At 39.8% G+C, this 13,005-nt stretch overlaps 1 protein-coding gene across 1 annotated transcript in view; it reads right to left on the bottom strand.

Annotated features, from left to right (window-relative positions):
* Positions 1-13,005, bottom strand: part of CCDC30 (coiled-coil domain containing 30) — a 63,837-nt gene that overhangs the window by 34,074 nt on the left and 16,758 nt on the right. Inside the window, 3 exon segments of the mRNA XM_059138504.1 lie at positions 467-676; positions 6,597-6,776; positions 11,563-11,806. Of these exon segments, the coding sequence (XP_058994487.1) occupies positions 467-676; positions 6,597-6,776; positions 11,563-11,806 (634 nt within the window).

Genomic DNA, 13,005 nt, shown 5'->3' with positions numbered 1-13,005 from the left:
AAGCCACAAATCAAAATGTGCTACTGTTACATACCACTGCCACCTGGTGTTAGGCAGTATGAAATGCAGGGGCATGATTTCCAAACATGCTTTTCACAGCACAAATTGCCCCCCCCAAGTTACAAGATTAAAAATCATATAAACAGACAAATGAGAGGGGAATCGTTTTTTAAAAGTTGAAAGCATAAAGCAAAAGTCATATGGCTTCAATCAGTTACTTTAGGTTTAGCTTTATTAAACCTACCTTTTTTTTTTTTTTTAAAGTTCATGCAGTTTAAAGAAACAGGAGCTTTACTGAAACTGCAGGAGCAGGTGAAGTCAAGAGAGAGGAGAGCATGGAAGAGCAAAGAAAAACCCTAGAATTCTATCAAGTCTGCATCGCAGCTACTTCTTAGACTCTTTGGGGAAATGGGATTTCAGTAGTGGAATCCAGTGCACGTTATTTATTAAGCATGAGGATAATTACCTTTGCCTCCGCATCAGCAACTTTTGATTTCTCCTGAGCCAGCTTTTCCTGCAGGTTGTTCTGGGATTTGATGCTCTGAGCCTGTGTAAGTCCCTCCAGCTCCAGTTCCCTGATTTTCTGCTGACTGTGATTCCATTCTGCTGTGAGTGAAGAGCACATCTTTGTGCTATCTAATAACTTCTGCTGGGCCTGCTTTAGTTCAATTTTGATCTGGAGGTGGGGAATGAACAAGAGTGATAGAAAAAAACGTGGCAAAAAGGTGAAGGTGAGCCAGAACAAGCACTTTTCATAGTAGTGCTGTCCCCCAAGAGCTGACAAATAGCCAGTGTCACACACATGATTACCTCTCCAGAGCTGTCATGTGTAGTAAGGCTTGCCAAAGTCTATCTAGCCAGATGGCAGCTGGACAGAGGAATTTTCCTGAGAGTTTCTATACATGCCTGATCTGAACATTTTCCATCATTTTGTTCAATCAACTGCAAGCTGGCTTTCATTCCCACTACTCCGTGAAACTCCCTATGCCAGGGCCACTACTGATCTCCCCACTGCCAAAATGAATCCAATGGACAACTGAGCTTTTAGGTAGCGTTCACTCCCTCCATCTCAGAAGGTTCTCTTGCGGAGTCTATGATACTGAAGTCTCCTGGTGTTCTCCTACCTCTTTGCTGTTCCTTCCTGGTTCTTCCTGTGTAAACTATTATAATGCGACTCAACTTCTAAATATCACTGGACTACTGTAGGCCTTGAGAGTGGCTCATTCTTTCCCTAGGTTCATGATTTGAAATACCACCTTCGTGCCAATAACTGCTAAAATAAAACTCCTTGAGTCTGTCCATATCAAACATCATTTTTCTCTGTCTTCCTGATTTCAGTAAATGATGCCACCATCTAAGGTTTTGTTCAAGCCAGTAGTCTGAGAGTCATCCTGAGTTTTCCTTACCTATCATGAGCCCATTCGGCACCCACTGGCATGTTGCTTCAACAACGGACACAGGGCTCCATTTCACAACCCTGAGATCATATCCTGAGCCAAAATCAAGAGTTGGAGGTTGTTGTTTTTTTTTTAAGATTTAATTTATTTATTTGACAGAGAGAGAGACACAGTGAGAGAGGGAACACAAGCAGGAGGAGTGGGAGAGGGAGAAGCAGGCTCCCTGCAGAGCAGGGAACTTAGTGGGGAGCTCCATGTGGGGCTCGATGAAGAGCTCAATGGGAGGCTTGATGTGGAGCTCATTGCAGGGCTTGATCCCAGGACCCTGGGATCATGACCTGAGCTGAAGGCAGATGCTTAACGACTGAGCCACCCAGGCGCCCCAAGAATTGGAGATTTAACTGACTGAGCCAACCAGGTGCTTCCTCCCTCCTTTTTTCCCCTCGCCAACCCCTTTTATTTAAATCACAGGTTATTTAGTAACATGAAAGCAAAAAGGATCATCTCTATATTTAAAAACTGATGACTAACTTAACTAAAAATTTTGAAAGTTTAAATGAAAAATTTCTATAAAAATAAAATATACCAAAGTTGATACAAGAATTCTTAAAAAACGTAACTTCTTATAACTATTATAACTATTAAGAAATTGAATCAGTAATGGAAAATCTTTCCCAGAAGAAAACTCTAGAATCAGAAGGACTCAGAAAAGAGTTCTTATAATTATTTAAGAAGAAATAATTGTAATTTATTTTTACGAACTCTTCCAGAGGATAGAAAAAGAGGGTATGTTATCCATCTCACGTTAAGGGGCTAGGGTAACCTTGATGCCAAAATCTGACATGGATATTATAAGAAAGGAAAAAGACAGGCCAGCCTCATTTGTGAACTAAGATGCAAAAATTCCAAAGAAATATTGGCAAGCTAAAATCAGCAATGTAGAAAAAGGATAATGATTTAGGATGAGGTTGGGTTTATCCCAGGAATGCAAAGTTGAGTTAACATTAGAAAATCAGTCAATGTAATTCACCATAATAACAGATTCAAAAATCAAAATATGCAGAAAAAGAATTTGATGAAATTCAACATGTGCTCATCATAAAATACTGAATGAACACTAGAAGAGAATTTTCCTAATGTGATTCTTAAAAATCTATTTTAAAAAACCCTATGGGGTGCCTGGGTGGCTCAGTTGTTAAGTGTCTGCCTTCGGCTCAGGTCATGATCCCAGGGTTCTGGGATCGAGCCCTGCATCAGGCTCCCTGCTCAGTGGGAAGCCTGCCTCTCCGTTTCTTTCTCCCCGTTTGTGTTCTCTCTCTTGCTGTCTCTCTCTCTCTGTCAAATAAATAAATAAAATCTTAAAAAAAAAAAAAAAGAACCAGCCTTGGTCTCCAAAACTTAAAAAAAAGAAAAAACAAAAAACCTCTAAAAACATACTAAATGAAATATGAGAGCTTTCCCCTTGAGACAAGGAAGGAGAAAATATACCCCATCACCAGCTCTATTTGGCACTATCCAACCCACTGCTTCGAACAAGAATAAAGAATAACAGGTGTAACATGTGGAAGGGAAGAAAGAAAATTATATTTATTCTTAGGTGATATGATTGTTTACATATAAAATACAAAATGATAGAAACATAAATTATAAGAAGTAATTTAGGGGCACCTGGATGGCTCAGTTGATTAAGCATCTGCCTTCGGCTCAGGTCACGATTCCAGGGTCCTGGGATCGAGCCCTGTATCAAGCTCCCTGCTCTGCAGAGAGCCTGCTTCTCTCTCTCCCTCTGCCTGCTGCTCTGCTTATTTGTGCTCTCTCTACCTCTCTGTCAAATCAATAAATAAAACCTTTTTAAAAAAGTAATTTAAAAGTATGGCAAGGTTTTTATTAGAAAAAAATTATTGCATTTTTATGTATCAGCAATAGTTAGAAAGTGAAATTTTTAAAAAGTTACCAATTACAATAGTGTGGAAAGTATCAGCACCTAGGACTATGTCTAGCAAAAGATGTATAAGACCTCTACAAAGAAAAATATGATATTGGGAGAAATTAAAGAAGACCTAAATATAATACACACACTTTAAAAAAAAGATTTTATTTATTTATTTGACAGAGAGAGAGAGAGCGCGCACAAGCAGAGGGAGGCGCAGAGGGAGAGGGAGAAGCAGGCTCCCCGCAGAGCAAGGGAAACCCGACCATGACCTGAGCCGAAGGCAGTGGCCCAACCAACTGAGCACACGGGCATCCCTACATACACATTTAGCAGAGGATTTGATACTGCAACGATTTAAATTCCTCCCAGATTTGGGATGCCTGGGTGGCTCAGTCAGTTAAGTGGCTGCCTTTGGCTCACGTTATGATCACAGGTCCTGGGATGGAGTCCCACATTGGGCTCCTTGCTTAAGCAGGGAGCCTGCTTCCCCCCTGCCTGCTCTGCCTGCTGCTCCCCCTACTTGTGCATTCTCTCTCTCTCTGGCAATAAATAAAATCTTTTAAAAAAAGAATGCTTCCCAAATTTATCTATAGATTCAGTATAACTCTCAAAAGGTCATTTGTGTATATATGTATGTGTGTGTGTGAGTACATGTGGGTATGTGCATTTAACTTGACAAGCTGTTGATAAAATTTTTATAGAATTTCAAAAGGCCAAGAATGCCAAGGCATCCTAGAATAAGAACAAGATGAAAAGATGTGTCCTATCAAATATTTAGATTTACATAAAGCTAACATAATTAAGATAGCATGTTATTGGCACAAGAATAGACAAAACAGGGCAATGGAACAGAATAGAGACCTTGGAAACAGACTACATATATGCCAATATTCTTTTTTTTTTTTTTAAGATTTTATTTATTTATTTATTTGACAGAGAGAGGCAGGGAGAGAGAGAGAGGAGGAAGCAGGCTCCCTGCTGAGCAGAGAGTCCAATGTGGTGCTCGATCCCAGGACCCTGATATCATGTCCTGAGCCGAAGGCAGAGGCTTTAACCCACTGAGCCACCCAGGCGCCCCATATGCCAATATTCTTATGATCCATGTAACAATATAGTAATGTAGGAGAATATCTTTATGGCTTTGAAGTTGACAGAGAACTCTCTTTTTCTAAAGGTTATTTATTTATTTATTTATTTGAGAGAGAGAAAGCAAGAGTAAAAGGAAGGAGCAGAGGGAGGAGAAGCAGATTCCCTACTGCACAGGAAGCCCAATGCAGGGCTGGATCCCAGTAGAATCACGACCTGAGCCAAAGGCAGATGCCCAACCAACTGAGCCACACAGGCGTCCCTCAAAACATATATTTAGAGAGTGAAAATATAAGCCATAGAGTAGAAGCTGTTTGTAATACACACCTGATCAAAGCTTCATATATAAACAATTCCTATAAATTAATGGGAAAATGAAAATGACAGAAGCCCCCAGAAAAGTAAGCAAAATCTTGAACAGGTCTTCACAAAATAGCAACTCAAATGTCAAAGAAATATATAGAAAGCTGCTCAACTTCATTTGTAAACAGGGAAATGCACTTTAAAACTGCTAGGAGTGGGGCGCCTGGGTGGCTCATGGGTTAACCCTCTGCCTTCGGCTCAGGTCATGATCTCAGGGGTCTGGGACGGAGCCCCACATTGGCCTCTCTGCTCAGCAGGGAGCCTGCTTCCCCCTCTTTCTCTGCCTGCCTCTCTGCCTACTTGTGATCTCTCTCTCTGTCAAATAAATAAATATAATCTTAAAAAAAAAAAAAACTGCTAGGAGCTACCACAATACACATACATGAGATTAGCAAAAATTGTCAAGTCATAATCTGTGTTGCTCTGGTCATTATACCTTGAGAAAGATGTAGTATTGCTTGAATATGTTCAGAGTTAGACAGTGAAAATTATCTCAGAAATGTGTTTAAAAGGAAAAGTGAAATGCTGTCTTACAAGGAAATATGATCAAGATTTGGAATTTAATTTACTACTACAAAGGCTTGAGGGAATATGGTCAGTATTCAAAAAATCATGAAGGGTGAGGAATAAGGAAGCTGTTTCTTCAAATAATCCTGGAATACTAGGACTCTCTAGAAGGGCCTCCCTTCAAGTTTGACGTAAATGACTACTTATTTTCCTCTGTATCTCCCCCACTGTGTTGTGAGCTCCTAAAAAGGAGGAACCATTCTTAATCTCTTTTTAGGTCACTTTTTGAAGAAGGTACCTTGTTCCCGCTACACCAGGTATGACGAATTTTCCTATAAAGGGCCAGAGAGTATATGTTTTAGCCTTTGTGGGCCACATGGTCTCTGTCAGAACTACTCAGATCTGCTATTACAGTACAAAAGCAGCCATCCATAATATGTAAACAAACAGGTGAGGCTGTGTGCCAATAAAGCTTTATTTACAAAAACAAGAGGCAGGCAGAGTTTGACCCATGGACTCCTACTGACCAGAGGATAAGCACTTTATTGGTTTTACCTATGGTTAAACCCTCAGTATCAACAAGATTGCCAGCCTGGATTATGACCAATGCCTTGTACATATTTGTTGAATGCTGAATTCCAGAACTTATAAGTTATAACTTATAAGTTAAGATAGGGACTTCTAGAAAACTAGGTCCCTAATACATGCTTACAGAATTGAACCTCAATTAAAAGGAAGCACTATTTTTATATGATGGTTCAGTTTGAATATTCATGTGGTTCATAAAATTTAGATGAACTCTGTGGCTGGCAGTTCTACATAGATTATTTTAGAACAAGCATGTTTGGGAGATGTCCTCCTAACTTTCTGATAGAATAAGTTTGCCCTCCTATGAATTGTACCTTGGTGCAGCTGATATTTGATTCAATCAATAATAATGGATACAGCTCTTAGGGATAAATAAGTCTATAGATAGAACTAGGGCAGGACCTTCAGCGTTTGGGATCAGGTCATTCAAATTTAGTTAAGTGTTAAAAGTTTTAGCTAGTGATTTCAAAAGATTGTGTAACTTTAAAAAGTTTGTCTCCTTTATAAGTTGACAGTATACACACAACTTCAGCAGCAGGGAAACAACTGAACTGTGAGCCTTCTTGGTGGGGCAGAGTCAGAGTGAGTTATCAGAGAGCTCACATCGCCCACACATCTGGGGGTCCTACCACAATTATGCAGCTGGGGAATGAGAACGCGTTTATCTCTAGGGCTAATTAGCAACTGAGACCCTCCGATCCAGGGTATGCCCCAAGAATCACCTTAAGGCTTTCTTCCTGAAGTAAGCTATTATGCTGTTTCAAGTCCAGGTTCTTTCCTCGCTCATACCGGAGCTCATTTTCAGCCGAGTTACACAGAATCTGGAGCCGGTGCAAATTCTGACGAAGCTGGTCTACACCATCTTGCTGCTGGTATTTCACCTTCTCTCCAGATGATGGACACTAAACAAACATTTTAAAAGAGAAACATGGGCAATTTGAAAGAATATTGGTAAAACATGGGTTCCAGCTCTCAGAAGCAGAAATGTCAGAACTTTTCACATGTAAATATTCTTGGGAGTTGGCTTACCTCCAGCAAATTACTCTCTTTTATACTTATGGCCATTTGGTACTTGTTCGCATAATTTAACTCCCGTTATTTTAGAGTGAAAATATCCATGAAATTATTTGAGCAAAGCAGTTAAGCATAGACAATTAACTTTCTTTTCTTATGAATGAAGGGAAAGAGAAACATGGATCATTTTAGAGTAAAACATGCTTTAAATGGGGAGTTCAAAGAGCCAATATGTGAAGAAGGAAAGTGTAAATGTGTACGCATTGTGTGTGTGTGTGTGTGTGTGTGTGTGTGTGTGTGTGGTATCTGTTGGCAAAAAGAAAGAGAACATTTAGCAGAAGATCTTAAATTCCCGGTCTTCCTCATTGCTTTCCTGTTACTTTCACATGATTCTTCTTCAGTTACTATACAACCACACACTATCCTGCAGGTCTCCAGGGCAATAAAAGCACCTTGATCAAAGGAGGAATCATGGGGTTTTCTAAAAGGTAGTCTCACATGGGTGTACTATGTAGATAAAGAATTCAACCTTACCCAATTCAATAGATAACATATATTTAGAGTTTCCTGAGTCCTGGTCCAGGGTCCTTCCTGCCCATGACTTTCTGGAAATCCCATGTCATTAGTCCAGCTCTTTCTTGCTTACAACAGAATTGTAACACAGAATTCCCCGAGTCCTATAAAGCCCTTTAACTCCTATCTTGACTTAGTCAAGAAGGCAGTCTAAATCCAGTTTGCTTATCCTAGAGCTTCAAGTGTCTAAGATCTCTAGAAAAAATTCTTTAATGGAATTATAATGTAATTATTAAGAACCCTAGCTTTGGAATTAGTTTCAGCCCTGAATCTATCTTTTTTTTTTTTTTTTAAGATTTTATTTATTTATTGAGAGAGAGACAGTGAAAGAGAGCATGAGCGAGGAGAAGGTCAGAGAGAGAAGCAGACTCCCCATGGAGCTGGGAGCCCGATGTGGGACTCGATCCCGGGACTCCGGGATCATGACCTGAGCTGAAGGCAGTCGTCCAACCAACTGAGCCACCCAGGCGTCCCAGTCCTGAATCTATCTTGAAGAAGTTAGTTTCTCTGCTTTTTATTTCCTTCATCTGAAAATGGGGATAATAATGATAACTGCTGGATGGAGTAAAAGGTATGTAAGATAATGCATGCCAGCACTTAGCATGATGCCTGGCATACAATAAATACTCAGTAACATGACCTAGGACTGTGGGTGCTACCCAGCTTTAACTGCCTTCTGGTTCAATCTGAAAACAAGAATTCCCTGAAACCTGGAAGTCCTTGATCACCAATGTAGCTTCTTATTTAATTATCAGACAGCAGCTTTTAATAATCAATGGATAACAAGCAGCCCATATGGCCACTGAACACGCCCAAACAGACATATACAACAAAAGCACCCCCTTAATACCAATGTACAGAAATTTTTAACCTGTTTTGAAGATGAGAAAAGCCAGAACAAAAGTTCTTCTGGCCTACGTTTTCTAGTCAAGTCACTTAGCCCGAGCAGAAATGCAAATTATTTTGCATGAAAGGCAACTAACTAGTAAAGAAGCTACCAGGCAACCAGTCAAGTGGCCAAAGAAAAGGGTCTCTATTTTCCCCACATGTAAATGGCTTCCTGGCAGAAGGTTATTACAGAGACATTTAAACTCACTCAGGCTACTAGGAACCATGTAGAACTGCAAAGTAAAGTACTTAGCTTCCTTTCTTGACCAATCAACAGATTTATTAAGCCAATTACTTCTCCAAGTCTCAGCTGACTCATCTGCAAATTAAAGGCATAAGACCAGATGACCCATACACAATGTCTCCTCAATTCATAATTCCTTAAGAATGAAAATGAAACAAATTGGAACCAGCATTAATTATCTTAATTTTATAGGCTTAAGATCTAGCTTTTAATATTTTCAAATATTATCTTCACACAATAAAAATTTAATATGAACCAAATCCATATACTGGTCCCGATGACAAGATCATTCCTTTTGTGGAAACAATTAAAGCCTATGAGCCTTTGATACTCTCATTCAGTGGGTGTGGATGGAACAGGCTATCCGGCTTGCAAAGATGTCAAGCATCAAACCAAGTCCACTTATTTGGACTCCCTACTCATCAAACAACCTTCAAATTTGAGTTTCCTTCTGAGCTCTCTATAGGTAAACATGTGTTCATTTAAACCTGTTCAAGTGCTATTTATAACTAGTTATTACAGATAATAACTAACTGACATTTTGGTTTTAGCCAATAGTCTTGAAAGTTTGGCTTAATATGAATTCATCCCCAAGATACAGATCTATTCTAGGGGGACTAATGCATCAAGTTTTAGAGCCTGTGAGCCTAAGGACCAAACCTCAAATAAATTCATCAAGATAATCAATAACAGACACCTTGGGAGGGCTTTTGGAAGATGGCTTGCCAGCCTTCCTTAGGAAATTAGCTTTACAGGAGAACTGTATGCTTTCTTTGACTTTCTCAGCAAGGGGAGGCAAATGACAGGTCAAGTTCTAGAGTAGACAGACCCAGGTTCCACCGCAACGTGTCATTTTAGGAAAATTATTTAACCTCTCTAAAGCCTCAGTTTCCTCATTTGTAAAGTGGCAACAACACCATCCTGCCTTGTTGTGTTGCTTAATATATACAAGGTATTTAGTGTAGTGCCTGGAACAGAGCAAATATTCAATGATGTCATGGAAAAACATGAAGCTAGATTTTTAAACCTATAAAATTAAGCTAATTAATGATGATTACAGTTTGTTTCACAAACATTGTGGAAGTAAAAATCTTGAATTCAGCTCTTACAACCTTACCTGGAATGCTGTTGAACAGCAGAAATTAAGGCACCAAAGGTGATCAGCCCCCCACAAATGATGTCACAAATACATAAGAGCAATAGAGCTCACCTACTTACTCATAAAAGAGGAGCTCACAGTTCTTTTTCTATGTATTTGCCATCTATAAGCATTCTTTAGAGTTTGACATCTGGTCTTAAGCCACAGTTGCTTAAATGTGTATGTTAGATTAAAACAATAGAGCAAAAAGGAGGTAGGCACTAGACACTAATGGGACAAGAAGGGTGAAGACCCAAAACTTCACATACACAAGAACTAAAAGGCAGAACAATTTCTAGCCACCAGTACATCAAAGGACCCTCTACACAGAGAAAGTTTCTGAAATTATCATTGTACAGAACCCTGGAAACAAACAAAACTTGTCTAAAATGTCTTTTCTCCTTTGCCTGCTTAAAGAAGTGAAATTGTGTGTGTGTGTGTGTGTGTGTGTGTGTGTGTGTGAGAGAGAGAGAGAGAGAGAGAGAGAGAGAGAGATACTGCTTTGGGACATGTAAAGTTCAAAATATAAATATGTTATTTTTTCCCAAAAGGCCCACATCTATCTTGTTTCCTGCTAAAACACAGGGGCCCAACACAGGTCCTGGAAGTTCATAAATACTCAGATAAACGAGTAAGAGCAAATTACCCTTCTTTCACTCATTCAAAGTCATTACTATGGAGCAAAATTACTGAACTCTATAAGAATTCAGTGAAACCCTAGAGGCTATGTGGTTTAAGGACCATTTGTCCTTTTACAAAGTGGCTCTTCTCCCAGATGACCCACATAATTTTTATATATTTAATCATTTTTCACCTCCCTCCTGTGTATTGAGAGATGATTCTTCAAATAATGAGAAAGGGTACATTAAATAAAATTAATAAATGAACCCGGGTGTTAATTGTCATACTCTCCAACTCATTGTTGGAGAGTAAATTGATCATTTTAAGCTCTTAAACCAAGATTTTATAATCTATGTGACCACAGTGTCCATCCTCTGCCCAAGCCTCTATGCTGCTCACTGCCCAATAAAGGGACTGCCTGGGGGATTTAAAATTAACCTTTTTTTGAACATTGGATGTCATACCCCCTTTGGTCTTCTCAATAAATGCAATGGCTCCCTTCTCTTTCAAACGTGTGTGAATCTCCTTTCAGGGATCTATTTTCCTTTTACTGTGACTTGCCTTGTTTTCAGACCCTATATTTGCATTTCTTTTCAAATGTACTTTTGACTTCCTTTACTATTACTCTGCCTTTTTTTCCTGTGTATATTTGAAGCCATTTTTAAATGTGTATTATCAGTCTTTTGAAGTTGGCCTATGTATGTGTACAAAGGCCTCCCTCTGTGGATCTCAAAATAATTCCTAGAAAGGCATGTGTACAGAAATCTTAATTTGTACTAGGGGGAACCTGCAAAATTGAGGTATAAGAGCTAAGGCATGGTTGGGAGTCACTCCCGGCATTTCTCCAGCAGGCAGATCTTGAGTAAGTAGCAAAAGCCAAACTCAAATCAATTCCATGTCTGTGGTCTTTTACCCACCCAAACTAGCTATTTTGTAATTCTAAGCCAGGCACTGATGAATAGAAAATATGGCTACCCTGCCTCCCTGTGGGAGATGTTAAGGACCAATCGGCATTTCTTCCTGCTGAGCCTAACTGGAGCCCAAGAACCCTTTAGAACAAAGTGTTTCTGTTGACTGTTTAATTACCACTCAGGACATGGTGATGATCTTGCTTAACAACTTTCATGAATGTTGATATAAAAATGGTACTTACATCCACAGCTGGCCAGAGGAAATGGACCTAATCAGAGTACGTGTGTACAGCACCTACCTTGGCACTATTGTCATCTGAACTATCCCCTGAGCTCTGAGATTGCAGGAGGCTTTGATTTATACGATTCAGCTCTTCTCTAAGCCTCTTGATTTCCTCAGGCTTCAAGATCAACTGCTGTCCTTCACCCTCCATATTTTGGTTCTGTTGTGAGTCCTCCTCCTTCTGCCTCTCTCCTGGCAAAGTGCCCTCATTTACTGACTCCTCTGCAATTTCCTTCTGCTTACTTTCTCCTTGTTCAGGACTTGGTACAAATATAACAACAGAAAACTGTCAAAATTCTCATTATAGTAGCAGAATATGGACCCCTCCCTCCAAAAATCAACAAGTACTACAAGCAAATCTTTCAACTTGAATTCTGTAGCAGAATAGTTCTCTTACTCTTATACAGAAATTTTTAAAACAAATGAGTCATATTTTTTTACTCACATTCAGGGAGATGACCCATCAGAGAGTTTCGTTTATACCAAATCAACCAGTTTAAGGGAACTTTTCACTTTTTCAACATTAAGTATGGCACTGGGCAGACACAGCTTATAAAGATTTTTTAATTACTCAATGAGCTCCAGGCACTTTGGCAGGCACTGGGACTACAGTAGGACACAATCCCTGCCCTAGAGGGCTTACAATTTGGTGAGAAATAAGGATATTAAGGGAGTAGATTACACTCGTAGTAAGTAATCTGAGACCTGATGGATGACTAGGCACAAACCAAGCAAACATAAAGGTACCAGTGTGTGCATACTAGCATGTGTGTGTGGGTATGTTAGGGTGAAGGTGCTGGTATAGATGGGAACAGAGAAAAATAAATCCTGGTGCTCCAGGATGACTTAACGAACAAAATGCCTAAAAGCCTAGAGGTGAAAGAGAGAATGTTCTTTAGAAAGACCATCTGGATGTCACGGAGTGGGGAAACCGGAGATGGTTAGTGATTGATGCGATTAACAATGATGCCTAGAACAGGATGTGGGGATGGAAACAAGCAGTGGATTCTAGAGATATTTACAAGACAAAATTGATAAGATTTGTCATGAATTTGATGTGGCAGAAGAGGAAGAATAAGGTATAATGGATGACACCTGGGTTTCTGTCTGTGGCAAATAGGCAAGTGGGTGATAGACCAAGAAGTGGGAATGTGGATATGGATTGCGGAGTTGACTCTGGTGAACATGCAGAAGAATGTGAGCAGCAACCTCAGGATCTGGTAACAGGAGCCAAGGAGAAGGGAGAAGGTGAGAAGACCATTCTAGACAGATGTCTGAAGACTCGTAAGGAACAAGCAGAGGAAGGAGAACCTGGAGAGGAGGCTGAGAAGCCAGAGGGAGGAGGAAAACCAAGAGACTGTGAGCCACAGAAGCCAAGGGGAGGGAATGTACCTCCACTGGTCAGGCAGTGTGGATGACACAAATATGCTGAGTTTATTTTTATTTGTTCATTTTAAAT

The sequence above is a fragment of the Mustela lutreola genome, chromosome 10, assembly GCF_030435805.1.
Source record: "Mustela lutreola isolate mMusLut2 chromosome 10, mMusLut2.pri, whole genome shotgun sequence".
Classification (NCBI taxonomy): domain Eukaryota; kingdom Metazoa; phylum Chordata; class Mammalia; order Carnivora; family Mustelidae; genus Mustela; species Mustela lutreola.
The sequence above is the reverse complement of the archived record's forward strand: the minus strand, read 5'-3'. Positions and strand labels throughout refer to the sequence as shown.